The sequence below is a fragment of the Metopolophium dirhodum genome, chromosome 1, assembly GCF_019925205.1.
Source record: "Metopolophium dirhodum isolate CAU chromosome 1, ASM1992520v1, whole genome shotgun sequence".
NCBI lineage: Eukaryota > Metazoa > Arthropoda > Insecta > Hemiptera > Aphididae > Metopolophium > Metopolophium dirhodum.
Genome location: NC_083560.1, coordinates 61,593,712 through 61,613,114, shown reverse-complemented (window position 1 = coordinate 61,613,114; position 19,403 = coordinate 61,593,712). Strand labels below are relative to the sequence as shown.

Sequence of the window (19,403 nt, the reverse complement as noted above, 5' to 3'; positions counted from 1 at the left end):
GGGCTGGCGGTATTTTCGGTATTTCAGAATACTGGTATACCGTGATTCGGTAATTACTGAAAATACTGTGCCTCGTTATATTACCGAAAATACCATATGGCATATACCAGCATTTATTATTTATTATTTTAGATTCTGAGTGAAACGATGAATGTATTGATTTTACAATGATGTGTGTTTTTTTTTTTATTTTTTTTTATTTTTTTTTTATTTTTTTTTTTTTATTTTTGTGTCTGTGTACACGATAAGTAGTCGAAATAATGCTTCGATTTTCGACTTCAGTATCTTGTTCGATGGGAAAGTGAATATCGTTGGTGCATTGGGGAGGTCAAAATTTTAATTTCCCAGTAGTTTTCAAAAGCGATGTGAAAAACAAAAGAAAAATTAAGGAAAAACGGGAATTTTTACGCAAAATCGATTTTTAACAAAATCGATTTTGGTTATTGGTGTAACTCTAAAACAAATGACCGTAGATGCATGAAATTTTCACTGGTTGTTTATATTTGCATTTTCTATACACCATAAAATTTACAAAATATTTTGACTCTTTTTGAGCTGTTTACGGCCATTGTCAGTTTTCAATTTTCTTAGTTTTTTTTTCTATAAATATCAATAAAATGTTATCTGTTGAGTAAAAAAGCTTGAAAATTTAATAGAAGGCTCCTAGGTTATTGTTTCAAAGGCAGATGAAAAAAAATTAAAAATCCTTAGTCACAGTTTTTAATTATAAGCATTTAAAGTTCAAATTTTGACAAAATACGGAAAAATCACGAAAAATAGCAAATTATTTTGATGAGAATTCATAAAAATTTTTCTTTTCAAATCTAAGATTTGAAAATGTAATATAAGATTACTCATAAGTTTGTCTACCTTTATCAAAAAAAAAATGTCTAGAAGAAACTTAAATTAAATTTTTATGAGCGTCTGAAATTTATATTTTTACAACATTTGATATTTACTCGATTTCTCATGTAACGATTTTCTTATTTTATTGTAATTAAAAAACGAATGACTGTAGATACTTGAAAATTTCACTAAATGTTTATATTAGCATTTTCTATACACCATAAAATGTTGAAAATATTTTGACTCTTTTTGAGCTGTTTACGGACATTTTCAGTTTCTATTGTTTTTAATTTTTTTTTCTATAAATATCAATAACATTATATTTGTTAGTTAAAAAAGCTTGAAAATTTAATACAAAGCTCTTGATATATTGTTACAATAGCAGTTAAAAAATATTAAAAATACATAGGCACAATTTTTTTTTATAAGCATTTAAAGTTCAAATTTTGACAACATTTATCAAATTTATAATTTATTAATTAGTTTGTAGTTAAAAATTTATAAATTTTTAACTTTTATGGCTAAGGATTGAAAATTTGAAACAAGGCTCCACGTAAATAGGTTATATTTAAATTACTTTATTCACAATAATATCATCAAATATACTTGGTAAAATCATAGGCTGACTGACCGTTTTCGCTCAGAATCGTTTTTCTTATACAATGATATTATATCATTGAATTCAAATTTAACACCATCCATTACAGCGACCCACTTGTAACCTACCGTACAGCAGAGCGACATCCACTTATCCACCTTTTTAATAGTCTATTCTCTATTCTCTTTCTCTATTCTCGAAAACCGTTCCAAAAATCAAAACCGAAAATTTTCAAAAACCGATCGTAAAACCTAAACCAAAACCAGAATATTTAGAAAGCCGTTCTTAAAAACTAAAATTTCAAACGGTTTCGATCCCTGACTGGATGTCTGGTGGTTATTTTAACAGTAAACACTCGTGATCTCAATTATAGTATAGAATAAAAAATAAAAATTGAAAATGTCAAATGTCTATAATAGCTGACATAAAACGAAAAATGAAAATCGTAGCCATATAATGTACATTACTAAGCAAAACCTTGCGACTTAGTTTAGACTCTTGTCTATTAACGAAGTTCAACTGTTAAAGTATAGGTACCTTTAAATAATAAATTATAGTTAATGGCTTAACTGAGAGTACATTTCTGAAGGGACGGAATTCCGCATGCGGGGTCAAGTATTTCCTGATTTTGAACTTATTTTTAAATATATCTCTCAATATTTTGCTTCCTATGTGAGTGATCAGAATGTGATTAATGGCTACCTATATTATGTTTAAGCTATCTGAGAGAAAATTAGTTTAAACTATTGACCGGTTCGGTTTAAGCTTTCCTGTTAGTTTATTATAACTTTATAAGTATTAAATGTCAATTATCAATTAATAATATTGTTTATAATTATATTAGGTAATGCAGAAAAAAAATATTATTAATGGTCTGATATATAATATATATAGTACCTATAATATACAGGGCGTGTATCTTATGTTATTGTACGCGGGGTTTTTTTTAACGGTTATGGATCGATGACATAGAATTTCGCTAAAACGAAAAAAGATGTGTTTCTTTATTTTTAACAGGCAATTTTTTTATAAGTTTCAAAATTTTTAAACACGCAGGTGTGCCAATAGCAAAATCAACTTTATTTTTTTGAATGGTAATTACTATATTTTTTAATGGATTCCAGCCTCCAGGCAACACCTTAATACCTATGTGTGGTTGGGTATATTAATAGAAAAAATAGGACATTTTATAGGTCAGTATAACAATATTAATTAATATGAGGGGTAAATAAGACACCTAAAATTATTTGAGCAACACCAATTTGTTTTATGGTGCACGCCACTGATAGTCATCTAGGTATATATTATTATCTATATTTTATATTATTTTTAATAATAAGTATTTATAATTAGGTTGAAATCATTTTAATTATAAATATAATAAATAGGTAGGTATATAATGCACTTTGCAGTTTTAAGAATTATAATTTATAAGTCTACCTTGCACACAATGCAATTGTGAAATATGATATGTACATTATATTATATAGGTATATTATAGGTACAAATAATATATTACACAATATATGTATTATACCTACACAATAATTTATATCGAATGATATTGTATTATTGTGACTTGTTACTATAGTTGTGAGGCTATATCAATATTCACTCTAAATAGTTTATGATGCAATGTGATCTACACGACTACAGAGTACAAGTTACAATTAACACACACCTGTCGACTGCGGATTATGATATATTATAGGTAGGTACCTATATGATTACAAGTTACAACTTTACTAGGTGTGTCGAGGAAAATAGGTATAGGTTATTAGCTATGACTTATTAAATATTAATAATAACCTATTTTACCAAATTATTATTATTTTTATTATGTTAGTTGTTAGTAACGATACCTACATAAGTTTGAATGTTATAACTGCAGTGAAGCGAACGCGGTAGAAGGTTACTATCCTGTTGGGTTTTTAATAAATATTGGTTTTCTTTAAATGCATTTTATATTTATATTTTTTTATAGCTAGATAATATTATTATTTATTATCATACTATTACTATATCATTATCTCGTAGTTATAAGGGTGTCGGTGCTAGTTTTTCCAATTTTCCGAAATCCTATAAAATTTGAAAATTCTATTTTATATTTTAGTTATTACCTTAATTATAATATAATATAATACTTTTATACTAATCTATAGCTATATACCTATTTAGGGGGGGGGGGGGTTGATAGGTGTATATACAATTAACGAAAATTATTTCACAGGAAAAACTCTCCACCCGGTAGAATAGACGGATTTCGTTATTATTTTTTTTTTATTTAAAAGAAGGGAACATTTTTCCTGTCCGATCAACGCTGAATTTTCATTTTACTTTAAGTCATGGTAGAAAAAACGTTTAGAAAAAGAACAAATATTGTACATTATTCAAATGCATATTTTAGCTTGAATAATTATAATTTTTAAAATCGGGATTTAATCCGACCTGAATATGTTCTCTTTTTTTAAACAAAAAAAACTAACGAAACCCGATACTAATCTACAAAGCGTGAGAGTTTTACAGGTAAGACATGTTTTTGTAGTAAAACACGCATCGGCTCCGACAAAAGTAAAAATTTTCCAGTAGTTTTCAAAAGTGCCGTGAAAAACAAAAGAAAAACTAAGGAAAAACGGGAATTTTTGACTAAATTTTGGTTTTTGGTATAACTCAAAAAAAATTACAGTAGATACATGAAATTTTGACTGAATGTTTATATTAGTATTTTCTATACACCATAACATTTTCAAAATATTTTGACTTATTTTGAGCTGTTTACGTACATTTTCAGTTTCTATTGTTTTTAATTTTTTTTTCTATAAATATCAATAACATTATATTTGTTAGTTAAAAAAGCTTGAAAATTTAATACAAAGCTCTTGATATATTGTTACAATAGCAGTTAAAAAATACTAAAAATACATATGCACAATTTTTTTTATAAGTATTTAAAGTACAATTTTTGACAAAATTTATCAAATTTAAAATTTAAAATTTAATAATTATTTTGTAGTTAAAAATTTATAAAATGTTCAACTTTTATAGCTAAGGATTGAAAATTTAAAACAAGGCTCCGCGTAAATAGGTTATATATAAATTACTTTATTCACAATAATATCATCAAATATACTTGATAATATCATAGGCTGACTGATCATTATATTTTCGCTCAGAATCGTTTTTCTTATACAATGATATTATATCATTGAATTCAAATTTAACACCATCAATTCTAGTGACCCACTTGTAACCTACTGTACAAAAGAGCGACACCCACTTGCGCCATAGGCGCAAATAGGGGTGGGGGCTTTAGGGGCTAAGCCCCTCCAAAAATGTCCATAGCCCCCCCAAACATTTCCTACATTTTGTTTTAAGCTTATTCAATATTATCAAAGTAAGGTTTTAGCCCCCCTCCAAATACCAAACGCTATTTGCGCCTATGCGACTTGCTCACCTTTTTAAGATTCATAATACGAATTTTGCAAACAATTATTAATGATCAACAAATCTGTGTAGCTGATTTTTAGCCTGTAGGCCTGAATATTTTCTAAAGACATTATTATTTCTATTTTCTTATATGGTTCTTATAATATATATAGCTAGGTAATCAATTATTATGAATTTTCAAAACTTAACTTTCTACTGACAGGGGCAAACAGTGGGATATACTGTATGCCTAAAAATCTAAACGAATTCTAAAATAAAAATGAGTTTGCGTGAATCGTGAATGCGTTTTGTGTATGTTTCAATGGGCTAAAGAGAGAAAACAAACAGTGCACTAACATAAATCTTACTTAACCTTATGAAATTAAAATTATTTATAATAAAAATTAATTATAATGAATTAAAATTAATATAAATTACAATCTTTTACATCAAGTTACATAGTATTATATCAATAATTCAAAATAGTACAACATACCTACTGTTGACAGAAAAACAATAAACCAAATAACAATATTGGATTATGTCTGGTATTATTAGTTCAATAACAGCTACATCATTTAATTAGACAACAGTCATTCAACGCAACACTAATCAATAAAAACTGTAACGTATAAAACGTACAATAAAGAAGCGTATTATATGTATAATTGTATAATATACGTATACTATATATAACCCATATAGGTAATAAGTATACGTATACTATACACTATACAACGTAGACAAACTAACAAATATTGTCAATAAACAATAAATAAAAAAATATAAAATAATATATAGACATCGTTATTTACTTATTAACTAATTTAATATTTGTTGTGTAGAAAAAATTAAAAACTATATTATAAAGAACAAACAATAAGAAACAAAGAACTTTATATTATAATATTTATAAAACAAGTCAGGTGAATAGTGAATAGCGATACATTTTATAATATAATAAACTTCTATGAACTAAAAGAGGTACCCATATAATTGAAAAATATCGGCACAGAATACAAATGAATAATATGTATAGGTAATAGGTAATAGGAATCTTACAGAAACCCTTTTTTGATTTTCTTAGGAACCTAAACCGGAACCGGAACCGATATTTGTCGGAAGAGAATTTTTCGGTTTATTTCGGTTTTTTTCGATTCTAGTTTTATTTAATTATTTAGTATTTTCAGGTAGGTAATACATATTAAATAATAATAGTCTTTTAAACCACCAAAAAAAACATTTTAGATTCTGAGCGAATGTATTGATTTTATAATGATGTGTTTTTTTTTATTTTTATTTTTTCGAGAAAATCGATTTTGGTTTTTAGTGTAACTCTTAAATAAATGAAAGTATATACATGAAATTTTCACCGATTGTTTATATTTGCATTTTCTATACATGATAAAATTTTAAAAATATTTTGATTTGTTTTGAACTGTTTAGGAACATTTTCAGTTTCAAATTTTATTAGTATTTTTTTATGGACTGTTTACGGACATTGTCAGTTTTCAATTTTTTTAGTTATTTTTTCTATAAATATCAATAAAATTTTATTTGTTGGGTAAAAAAAGCTTGAAAATGTAATATAAGGCTCCTGATATATCGTTCTAATAGCAGTTGAAAAATATCAAAAATACATAGGCACAATTTTTTTTTATAAGCATTTAAAGTTCAAATTTTGACAAAATTTATCAAATTTAAAATTTAATTATTATTTTGTAGTTAAAAATTTATAAAATGTTCAACTTATATAGCTAAGGATTGAAAATTATAAACAAGGCCCCACGTAAATAGGTTATATATAAATTACTTTATTAAACCTATAACACAATAATGCAATAATGAATACCTAATATAATAATGTACTAAAATCTATAAGTACTAAACGTTAAACTTTTGTGATAGGTATAGTAAATTTCTCCTCCTTTAAATTTCAATATAATATAAATTATAATATAGGTACCACATGGTTTTTTACAAGCTCATAATATGTTGATTTTGATAGTCAGCATGAAATTTTTTTTAATGTCGCCCAGTGATAATTCCTTAAAAAATCCACTGTTACAATGTTTATTTTAATTTTAAAACTAAAAAAAAATATTTGAATTCTCCATAATATATTAATATATATATATTATACAACGATTAAACTATTAAACAAGTGAAAAACCGATCTACTGTATCAGCATTTTCTGCAAATTGTATTTAGTTGATTAAATATTTTTTTTATGACATTTTTGACTTAAAACCATTATTTATAATAATAATAAAGAAAATTGCTTAAACTAAAATAAGGGGGCTGGGCTTCGCTCAATGGGTTTGTTTGTTATAAATATGCGCAGTCTTCACCACCTGCCAAGAAAATGATAATATGAAATTGATTTTATTATATTTTCCCATATGGCTATAATGTGTCATTACTCACATATATTTACAAATTCGTTAGACTAAACCGGTGTGAAAAATAATGCACCGGGAATCGGGATGTTTGGACCATATTATCATTTACATGTTTCAATATCCCGGCGCGGGATAATGTGGGATAATTTTAAACCGGTCTAGTTTAGCGAATGTCTACCACAAATTCGTTAAACGGTGCGGGATTCTGAACCGTGTAAACGGTATGGTCCAAACATCCCGGTGCATTATTTTTCACACCGGTTTAATCTAGCGAATTTGTAGCTATGTATAATATACCTAAATGTATGGTGATATCTATCGAAAACAAATTTATTATATTGGTATATTTTAAAATAGCAATAGGTAACATTGTTTGAATACAGACTCACTGTAGCAGTAGGTATCTAGTCAATATATTAAGCAACTATAATATTGTAATAATATACAACAACTTACACAACGTTACAACAGCATGTCAGCAATCTATGATTTATATTAGTCAAAATCGTATATTTGTGTAATCGTGTTCATTAATATCAATTATTATTTATTAATTGTATTTAAGTAATCGTGGTAACGTGGTGTGTCAAATGGCAATTTATACGAGGTAGGTACGAGGCGCAGGTGCTTATAATGCTTATACTTATTAGTTATTTCGGGAGACCGATAAACTTTGATGACGTCGCCACACTGTTAAAGTGTTATTAATTATTACTTAGGTGCCTATTGGCTATTAGTTATTAATTTACTACGGGTTACGATTACGGGCTTACGGCGTTTATTTTGTTTTTTAAATTTTAATTATATAGTTTTTTGTATTTCACCCGCTATACGTTTTTCGCGCCCAACTTCATGATGTAAACAACATGGTCGTTAAAATCCGGATTTGGTTCAAGCTCGCGCAAACGTCACGCGCCTACCGAAATATCTGACCGCGAAAAGTTATAATATCATCGTACCAATTGTTGTTCACAATAATATGCCTGCACCGGTTTATCTATAATTCGTTCGAATAATATTATTAGGTTAGGTCACGCTGATGGTTTGTTACCTACTCATTAATAATTATTATTATAATTATTATTTTCATTTGTCGCTTTAAACTTTTGAATTAATTAAATCATAGCGTGCGACGTGCGATACTGTGCAAGCTGTGCATCATAATTATTATATTATTTTGAATTTTAAACGTGACGTCAGCGTGTCGAGCAGTTTAGTGACTATGTTTGTCGACGATCTTGTGAAAGGGTTTTACGACGTCGTTTCCAGTAATGTAAGTGGATCTATCCTAAATCGTTCATATAGTCTTGTGCACGATCACGATTTAAGATATACCTTAAATCGTGCTTACGATAGCACATGGTAATACGGTAACACCATGCGCGCATGATCGTATTGTTTTATCATTTTTTTTTTATGGGAGGGAAACATGCGACGTTTTTACTAGCTTTTAAACGACAAACCAAAGGCATTTTGGATTTCATTTTCAATCCATAGGCATAAGGACTACCCAGGGCCAAATTAAAGTTTTTTCTGCCTATTTGGTGAAAAAAAAATGACAACATGCTGTAGTCGGCCCAGATGGGTAGTCTAGACTCTAGATAACCTAAACTACCCTGGGTCCATCTATATTTTTATTTATTTATTTATTTATTTATTTTTAATTTTCATATACATATGAAATACTGGGCCCCACTGAGAAAACTCGTGTGGGGGCCCAGGAGTTCGAAAAATAAATTGCGTATACAGATTACAGGAAAGAAAAGATTACAAATTACAAAATTAAATTAGCGTATGAAGATCTAAAGTGTGGACAATTTGTGTTACTTAATAATAGAATTGAACAGTTTAAATAAGTACAGTGATATCATTACACATTATATTTGTAAGGAGAATTCAATAGCCACTGTAGAATGCTTTTTTTGAATAAATTTATTGGGAGGTTTGTTATAGAAGGTGGTATTTCGTTATACAGTTTGGTACTAACTATTTCAAAATATCTGTTAGTTGTGGTTTTTTTGTTTTTTTCTATGAGAAAATGGTTTTTCGCATATCTTGTGTTGACTCCGTGCATTATTGGTTGCAATAGATTATGGTTTTTTTAAATATATAGCGGTTATTTTTAAATATATTTTTTTTACAGGAAGGACGTTTAATTCAGTATATACATTTTTTGTTGGGTACATACGGTCTTTATTTAACAATAGCCTAATAATTTGATTTTGATAGATTTGCAGATGACTTATAGTATTTTCGAAAGCACCATCCCAGCCTATTATACCATAAGATATTATTGATTCCACCAACGCTATATAAACTTGACGTAATTTTGGTATTGTAAGAACTTTATTTAAGTTTCTTAATATGTACATCATTTTTCGAAGCTTTTTTCGTAATTGTTCAATATGAGTTTTCCATCTCATATTACTACTGATTTCAATACCTAAATATTTAAAATTATGTTCAATCTTTATTGATTCACAAAAACAATTTTTTTCTAACTGTGTACAGGTGTCATTATGAATTTTTATTTTTGTTTCAGTAGGTAGTCTATTATCTATTAAGGCATGAGGTACAACACATGTTTTTTCTAAATTTAAAAATAGATTATTTTCAGTTAACCATTGTTTTATCAATTTTAAATCGAGTTTTATCATATTAAATATTTCGTCCCATGAGTCACCTGAACATAGCATAACTGTGTCATCTGCATAACAGATTATTTTACTTTTTAAGGGGAGAGAGTGAATACCATTTAGCTGTATGTTGAAAAGTATCGGGGAGATAACTGTACCTTGTGGTACACCACACTTTACAATATTTAAAGAACTAATAGATTCATTTATTTTAACACACTGTTTTCTATCACTTAAGTATGAACGGAGTAGTAGTAAAGCTCTATCACGTAATCCTAGTTGTTCTATCTTGTGTAAAAGTATGCTATGATCAATAGTGTCGAAAGCCTTAGCAAGGTCTAAATAGACCGTAGCACATTTTTTACTTTCATCTAATGATTTATAAACAAATTGAGTCACTTTAGCAATGGCTTGATCCGTGCCTTTACCTTTTTGGAAACCATATTGAGATTTATGTATATAGTTGTTTGATTCTAGAAATGTAACAAGTCTATCTTTAGTAATTTTTTCAAATATTTTTGCAATATTTGAAATCATTGAGATCGGTCGGTAGTTATTGATTACATTTGTATCACCTTTTTTGAAAATTGGAGTGACGATGGACATTTTGAATAAATCTGGTACTGTTGCATTTGAAAAACTAAGATTATAAATATGTTTTAAGGGAGAGGCTAGTGCAAGTTTATTTTCTTTTAATAAGTTGACCGTAATACCAACTAAACCGGGCGAAGAACCATTTTTTAGTTTTGAGATTTGATTTGTGATTTCAAGTTCATTGATGGGAGTGAATAGATTGAGGATAGATTTGTTAGGAGTGTTAATATCTAAAATAGTAGGACAATTGTATAGTATATTGTATAGTATATACAATTTGAGTTGTAAGCAAAGGTACTTGTGTCCCTGTAGGCAGTTTCCAGTGCTTGTAAGTTTGATTTAGCATCAAATATCAGTTCTTAAAGATCAAAATAAATATGACATATTTATAATAGTATACACATTAGTAATTACGAGGTAGTTAACTGATTTCTTTCCAAATTTCTTTTAGTGGATATTTTTAAAATCTGTATATGTTTGACTTGCTATCTATAACTACATTAGCATATACCTACTAGGTACCTACCTATATTGATTTGGTAAAGATAATTAACATATAACATGTAGTTTTGAATAGTTAGATTACTTACACATTTTAATATTATATTAATACCTATATTATTACACATTTATACTTTATAAAAAATTAATAATATATTTGCAGGGCATAATATGATATTAACTTCACTCTTCACATATTATTCATATTATATTGTGTGTTAATAGAAATAGGAAACACTATTATACTCAGTACCTTGTACTTATATCTAAATTTGGTTTTGAGGAACATAAAACTAGATTACTCGACCATCATTTAATCTAATTTATAATTTGTTCAACCAATGATTCTAGGTATGTGAAGTTATCTTATTTTTTTAGTCATTTTGATGTATCAACCTACCTGTCAGTTAAAAAAAAAATGATTTAACTAAATTTATGTTCTTTTTAATTCTAAACACTATAATGATTAAAATTCTTCAATCTGACTTAAGTCAAGTATTATACAATAAATTATCATCTATTAATTTTAAATAATAAAATTTAATTAGATAGATACATTCAGACAATTTAAAAAAATAATATTTTTGCTATCAAGGAAAGTTAAATTAAAATATTCAATGCTTATGATATTTTTTAACAATACCTACATTAATTTTATTTATTTTGCATAATATGGCAAAAGTTTGATGTTTAATGACTAGCTCTATCAGTTAAACATTTTGGATTTAGAATTCAAATTAATTAAAATTATACTATTTATCCACTTCAACCTGTTTATGGTACGTAAAATAAAATATTAAGGGTGCTGGATGCGGTGATTTGCTGTATTTGTCTAACACACGTGGAACATAGGAATAACGACCTAAGTGACTGACAAAAATTAAGGTACTTCTAGTTGTTTGATTTAAAAAATGTAAAGATGTTTGAATTGGTATACAAGTTTACTTTGCATTGGTCGATGCCTATTTTTAATATTTTTTAATAAAATTTATAAAAAATTAAAAATATCTATTCTCATCAAAATATTTCCACAATTAAAAAAGTACTTCGACCATTGCAAAGCAAACTTGTAAACCAATTCAACCATTTTTTCATTTTTTAAATTGAACAACAAGAAGTACCTTAATTTTTGTCAGTCGCTTAGGTCGTTATTCTTATGTTGAACATGTGTTAGACAAAGACAGAAAACCACTGAATCCAACGCCCTTAAATGTTTTTTTTTTAATTTATAAATTTTTTTTTAGACTTAATTTTAAGATCTAATATATATATTATACTATGATCTAATTATTTAAGTTTAAAATAATGCAAAACATTGTTTCCAAAACTTGTACGGTTACTGAAAAATGAGATTATGCTAAAATACAGGGACGTAATAGTTTGGGTTGAGCCAGTGACGTATTTATGGGGGGGGATATGGGGGATAGATCCCCTCCCTTGACCTTTTTTTTTAGTTTAGGTATAAAGTTTAAGCTGCAGTACTGTTGCTATTTATATTTTATAATTTTGTTATCCTGTGGGCTGCGAGTGATATTACCCAACAATAACAACAAAATTAAAATAGGACTATATTCGAGAGAAGTCGGGTAAAACCCGCTAGTACCTAACCTATTATACTGTTATATACGTAGAACACGAAACTAATTGCGACAGCGGACAGAAAACGATAAGGAATTCGTAAATTTTAAAATAAATATTAAAAAAGGTGGATAAGTGGATGTCGCTCTGCTGTACAGTAGGTTACAAGTGGGTCACTGTAATGGATGGTGTTAAATTTGAATTCAATGATATAATATCATTGTATAAGAAAAACGATTCTGAGGGAAAACGAGTCAGCCTATGATTTTACCAAGTATATTTGATGATATTATTGTGAATAAAGTAATTTATATATAACCTATTTACGTGGAGCCTTGTTTTAAATTTTCAATCCTTAGCCATAAAAGTTAAAAATTTATACATTTTTAACCACAAAATAATTAATAAATTATAAATTTGATAAATGTTGTCAAAATTTGAACTTTAAATGCTTATAAAAAAAAATTGTGCCTATGTATTTTTAATATTTTTCAACTGCTATTAGAACGATATATCAGGAGCCTTATATTAAATTTTCACGCTTTTTTACCCAACAAATAAAAATTTATTGATATTTATAGAAAAAAAAACTAAAAAAATTGAAAACTGACAATGTCCGTAAACAGCTCAAAAAGAGTCAAAATATTTTCAACATTTTATGGTGTATAGAAAATGCTAATATAAATATTCATGCTTTCTTGTCACAGAGAGGTCGAAATTACAACAGATGAAGTAATTGATGAGTTGTGCTTAAAAAACAGAAAACTAGAGTTTATTTTATAAATTAATAAAACAGAGTAAAATTAAAATCAATATTATTGTTTTTATTGTTAGCCTTACATGGAGTAACTAACAAAAGGTTGCATCAACACTAAAAAATTTTGATATCCCCCTCCTCAAGAAAATCCTATATACGCCCCTGGGTTGAGCAGTGAATGGTATAAATGTTTTGGACTAAATAGTATGTCTGGAGAAGTGTAAGGGTTAATGCTATTGTCTAACACACATAAAGCTATTGTACATATTTTGATAAAAAACTATATTATTATTATCTACTGTGTCTAGTACAAACAAATTAAGAATAAAAAATCAAAAGATCCTTGAATGTGGTTTTGTACTTTTGGTAAAAGTCAATTTTTAAAATAGAAATTTATTATTATTGTTTAATTGTTTTTATTTATTGTGTTTAGAAAATTTTAATTTTGGTAAATTATGATGTGGATGCAATATGTGCTGCTAAAATATTTCAATATATATTACGTTTTGATAATGTTATGTACGTACTTGTGCCTGTAAAAACTACTTCTGAATTGAAAAAAGTTTACAAAGAACAGAAAGCAGATGTAAGTGATTCAATTTCATTATACTTTTTTAATTTACTTTACTTTCAGTCAGGAAATAAAAACTATTTAATTACTGTATATATTTTTTCCAATTTATAGGTTAAGCATATAGTGTTAATAAACTGTGGTGGTTCATTAGATATAATAGATATTTTAGAACCAGAAGAAGATATAATTTTTTTTATTATCGATAGTCATAGACCAACAGACATCTGCAATGTATACAGTAGTTCACAAGTAAATATTACTACTTAATGTTTACCGAATAGTTTAATAGGTACCTATAAATTTGTATTTCAGATAAGAATTCTCGCTACTCCTGAAGAGGATGAAAAAATACCTATGTATGATGATATATTTATTGATAAAGAGGTAAAATAAAATGTATTCTTAAAAAACTTAAACTCATACCTAGGTAATATTAATTTTTTTTTTAAATATATAATTCTAGTCATCTGAAGAAGATTCTAATTCTGATGATCTAAATGAAGACTCAGGTAATGATGCTATTGAGAATCGTCAAAATAAAAGGAGAAAGCTTCAACAAAATGCATTCATAAAAAGAAAAGAAAGAAGAAATTGGGAAGAAAAAAGAAAAAAGATTTTATTTGATTACACTCAATTTTCATATTATGGAAGATCGGTTTGTTAATAATTTTTGTTTTTTACTAAAGGTTCAACTAAGATTCTATATATTATTCAATTTTGCTTTTTAGACTGCTATATTAATGTATGATCTCGCCTGGAAATTACATAGAGAATCTGTTGATGTATTATGGTAAGCTTAACATTTTTAGAGTTTGTGGGATCAGAAGAAATAATATTTTTTAAATTATTTATCCATTAACAAAAAAATTATTAAATTTTAGTCAATTAGAGTATTTATCAATATGAATATTTAAAATAAAAATTTTCAGGTGGGGTATTATTGGTGTAACTGAGCAATTCATTTTCGGTAAAACTGAAAATATGCTTTACTTAAAAGAAGTTGAGTTGATTGGTGATCACATTGGTCGTATTTGTGAATCTACTGTTAATCATAACAAGTTGAATTCTCTGTCACAAACAGTACGTTCAAACGATTCATCAAATTTAAGAATTGAATCTGGAAAAGAGTGAGAAATACTGAACTATTAATATCCTTAAATACAGATATTAAAATAATGATAATATAATTCACAGTTTGTTATTAGCCTTATACAGGCATTGGACAATTGAATCAAGCCTTCGATACTCAATGTTTACATCTGTATCTTTAAAACTTTGGACCGTAAAAGGAGAAAAAAGATTGAAACAAATTTTAGCCGAGATGGGGTGATTATAATTAGTATACTGAAATAATTTTAATAAAATCTATTGTCGTAGTTTTATTTTAATAAATTATTAGCTATAGTAACTTTAATTTCCAGTTAAATAAAAAAATTTATGTTATAATTAATAATAATAGGTTACCTTTATCGGAAAGTCGTCAAATGTACCGTTCTATGGACTTAAATTTGCGAAAACAATTTTTTGGGATGATGGAAAAAATTTCCAATACTCATAATTTGTTAAACTTAACTTATCCTTCATTCATATTACATCAAGGCTTTAAAACCCGATACCAAAGTGCTGATTATGTTTACTCAATGATTGCTACTTTGGAAAGTAATGTAAGTTATGAAGAAATGTTATAAATACTGTACTATTGAACTACATTAACATTAAAAAAAAATTTAGATTCACGGAAAATCATCTACAGAGTGTTTTTACAATACAATGGATTCATTATCTCGGTATGTATTTGTAATAAATACAGTTTCGATTTTGCACATTATAACAAACTAAAATTTAAATATGATATAATATTGTAGCTCCAAAAAAAATTTATTAGACGAAGGAATCGAAAGAGCCAAATGGATATTGACTAATATGTTTAGGCATATACAAGCAGCATTGGATATGAGACAAGTGATATTAGCTGGTCCATTTTATTACCTAATTGTCCAAGAGGTAACAAATTTTCTGTAGCAAAATAACTTAAGTAATATAATTTCTAAATTTTTTTTTTATAACTTTAGATTCTGAGCGGATGAATTTATTGATATTACAATGATGTAGGTTTCTTTTATTATTTTTGAAAGAAGTAAAAATGTTTTATTGCAGCTTCAGCATCTTTTCTGGTAGGAAAGTGAATCCATTTGGTATTTTAGGGGGTTTTAGATAAAAAAAAAATCTTAAGTAGTATTCAAAAGCGTCAGAAAATACAAATGTATATTTATAGAATCGTTTTATTTATTTGTATTAATGGGGTTAAAAATATTAAAGGTACATAGGCACGGTTTTCTTTTTCATAAGCTTGTGAAGTCCAAATGTTGACAAAATTACAAATCTAAACAAAGAATAATGATATTAGTTATTTGATTGTGATTTCAAATTACTGTAGGGACTCAAAAGGTCTTTTATATATTATATATTTGACTAGGTATAGTGTATATAGTGTGATATCAAAATTGGTTATTAAAAACGTTTACATTTTCAAAATATTTAGATTAATTTTAAGCTTTGCCAATTTTTACCATGAACAATTCACACTTATCTAGGGTAAGGCGGTATTTACTCAAAAGTTAATTTAAATTTTAAATAATATAATATGATATAAATATATTATTATAATAACTAAATATTAGTAATATAATGCAATGTTTTCGATAAAATTTATATCAACCTACTTTAATACTGAAATAAATTGATTTAACAGCAATATCAAAACCTATGAAATATAATTAATAAAAGCTGAGGGACTGCTCAGAATCATTTTTCGTATACAATGATATATCATTGAATTAAAATGTACAGTGACTACTTGACACCTACTGTACAGCATAGTGGACAGCGGTATTCACTTGTCTAATTTTTAAGTAAAATTAAATTATTATTTGTTGCAGGGTACATTAAATTCACGGCATTATTCCGATCCCCAGTTATTAATTATGTTAGCATCATTTGCATTGAGGGCTCAAGTTGCATCATTACATAAAAATAGAAATACTCATTTACCATTAATTGCTTCAGCAGTTCTTGATGCAGACCAAGATACTTGTATTATAGTTGGTATTCCTCCTATTACAGAATCATTGCCTAGAAGGTAACATTTAAAAATTGTATTTTTTTAATAAGTATCATTATAGTTCTGAATTTCAGCAGTGATAAATGATAAAAAATAACTAATATTATTTGATATCCAATTTTATATTTGTATTTATTATTACAAAACATTAAAGTAAGCTGTAAACCATATCAAAATATTAAATGCCTGTAATAAGATAGTTGTCCCTGCAATTATTACTTATGATCTCAATAATGATTGTTTCCATATATTCAGTAGTGACAATTTTATTTATTTACCAAAAAATGTATGTATCATAATTGTTTAATTAATTGATAATTAAATGCTAATTTGAAAAAAAAATATTTAAATTAATACATTTAACTATTTCCTGACAAACTAAAAGTGAATATAATTTATTTATAAATATTAGTTTTAATACTATTTATCACTCATGTAATTTACAATTTAAAAGTTGTTCTTATTATAATGATTTTAAATGTTTCAGTTTTTTTGGAAAAGCATTTGAGCAAGGAGCCGATAAATCGAATATTGATATTTCACTAGATTATTTTGATTCATCCATTGCTAAAATGCAGATTAAAGACCGGCCAAAATTTTTTGATGCATTAACAGCATTATTAAGTTGACTCTTTTACACTTATCAAATTCTAATTTAACTATTATTTAAGGAAAGTATGTTAATTAATAATAAGTAATATTTGTCATTTATTTTTTTTCTTTTGGAATTTTTTAAACATTTTAAGTAATAACATTTTAATAAAGATATAAGAATTATGTATATTATTAAATAACTAATTACAAAAATCCTATAATGTTTTTGAATTTGATTTTAAGCGTCATGTAAGTGTTTAATGTTATTATAATATAAATAGTTGCAATAAACTCTGCCATATTTTATAATAAATATCCATGTGATAGGTTTTTACTAGTTAGTACTATTAATTAATTTTGTTTGTATGAGCATTTTTTTTCAATAATTTAGTGCCACATCTTTCAGTCTAATGATTTTTAAAGTATTATTATTAGTTACACCTCAAATATAATTAAATTTCAATAAAACATACATAATCTCGCTAAAAATACCAGTTTTATTTTTAACTATCATTAATATATAGTATATTATTTTCAAATAACTCATCTCTTAGCTTTCACTAGATTAAGTAAATACAATATTGATATTGTTTTCATTTATTACTGAGATAATTAAGAATATTAAAAATATTTATTAAAATCACCATAACTATATATGTTTGAAAAACTTGCATTGTTCAGCTTAAGTGTTGTAAAATAATAATCTACCAAAAGCTTACATATTTAAAATTATTTATGATGTACATGTTAGTATATTACCTACCAAATAAAAGCGTGCTTAAGATACAAAATAAGAATATGCAGTTTTCTATTTCAATTTGAAGTGGTTTTTATTCAATGAACAATGAGAAGGCCATATGAAGGCCCCGTGTTTAGTAGGTAACATTAATTATTTAGAATGAATAAATAAAAAATAATGAAATAGCAGGCTTATAATGTTTATAATAGATCAATTTTAAGTAAAAGTTTAAAACTGTAACAATTTAACACAAATTACTATTTAAAAAAAATTTACATCACATTATATTTTTTGTAACGTGAACCACTGCTTTAGAAGAATAGGCTGTCAGACAGTCTCCACACTCAATGATTTTTTTTTTTGTATACAATGACTTAAGTATTGAATTGAATTTAACATACAATAGTATTTAACAGCGACCTACTCAATGACGAGATACAATTGACTCTAACTGTACAGCTGTAACTACAAAGACTACTTGTAAAGTAAACCTTACTCCTGTTTTCTTAAAAAACATTATTTTCTATATAATTTTAAGGGAAATAGGAATACAAATATATTGTTTTGTCTCCATGTTTAAAATATTAAATTAAATGTCTAGATAATATCCATAATTGTATACTTTACATTATGTGGCCCTCAAATTCAACATTACTCATGAGTTGTATTCTCATTATCAGTCATTATTAAAAATATTTAATATTATTAGTTTATCGGATAGAAAAAAAATGACATACTATTTTTTTTCTAAACTTTCAATGATGATAGGTAATATAGATTGTTGTAAACTAAGTTTTCTTAATTTTAGTGTCGCCAAGTATAAAACTTGGTCAATTTATATTCTTTTTTGTATTTTCCCAAAAACCAAATTATGTTTCACCTATTAATACAACTAATATCATGACATTACCTAATAAAATAAAAATGTAATTATTTAATTTTAATAATTGTGTAAAAATGATATGAAATTATTGTTTAAATGTTTGTTCAATTAAATTTATTGTAATTGGATTATATAATAATTTGAAACTTAGAT

The 19,403-nt window shown here is 26.5% G+C and overlaps 1 protein-coding gene across 1 annotated transcript; it reads left to right on the top strand.

Moving 5' to 3' along the window:
- Positions 1-8,246: 8,246 nt before the first annotated feature.
- Positions 8,247-18,044, top strand: LOC132933464 (cell division control protein 45 homolog). Its single transcript, XM_060999737.1, has 13 exons — positions 8,247-8,546; positions 13,773-13,925; positions 14,025-14,162; positions 14,226-14,297; positions 14,377-14,568; positions 14,642-14,703; positions 14,843-15,040; positions 15,108-15,239; positions 15,373-15,577; positions 15,645-15,700; positions 15,779-15,917; positions 16,853-17,052; positions 17,522-18,044. Exons 1-13 carry the CDS (start codon positions 8,496-8,498, stop codon positions 17,661-17,663), a joined length of 1,740 nt encoding a protein of 579 aa, XP_060855720.1. The 5' UTR covers positions 8,247-8,495; the 3' UTR covers positions 17,664-18,044.
- Positions 18,045-19,403: the final 1,359 nt, after the last annotated feature.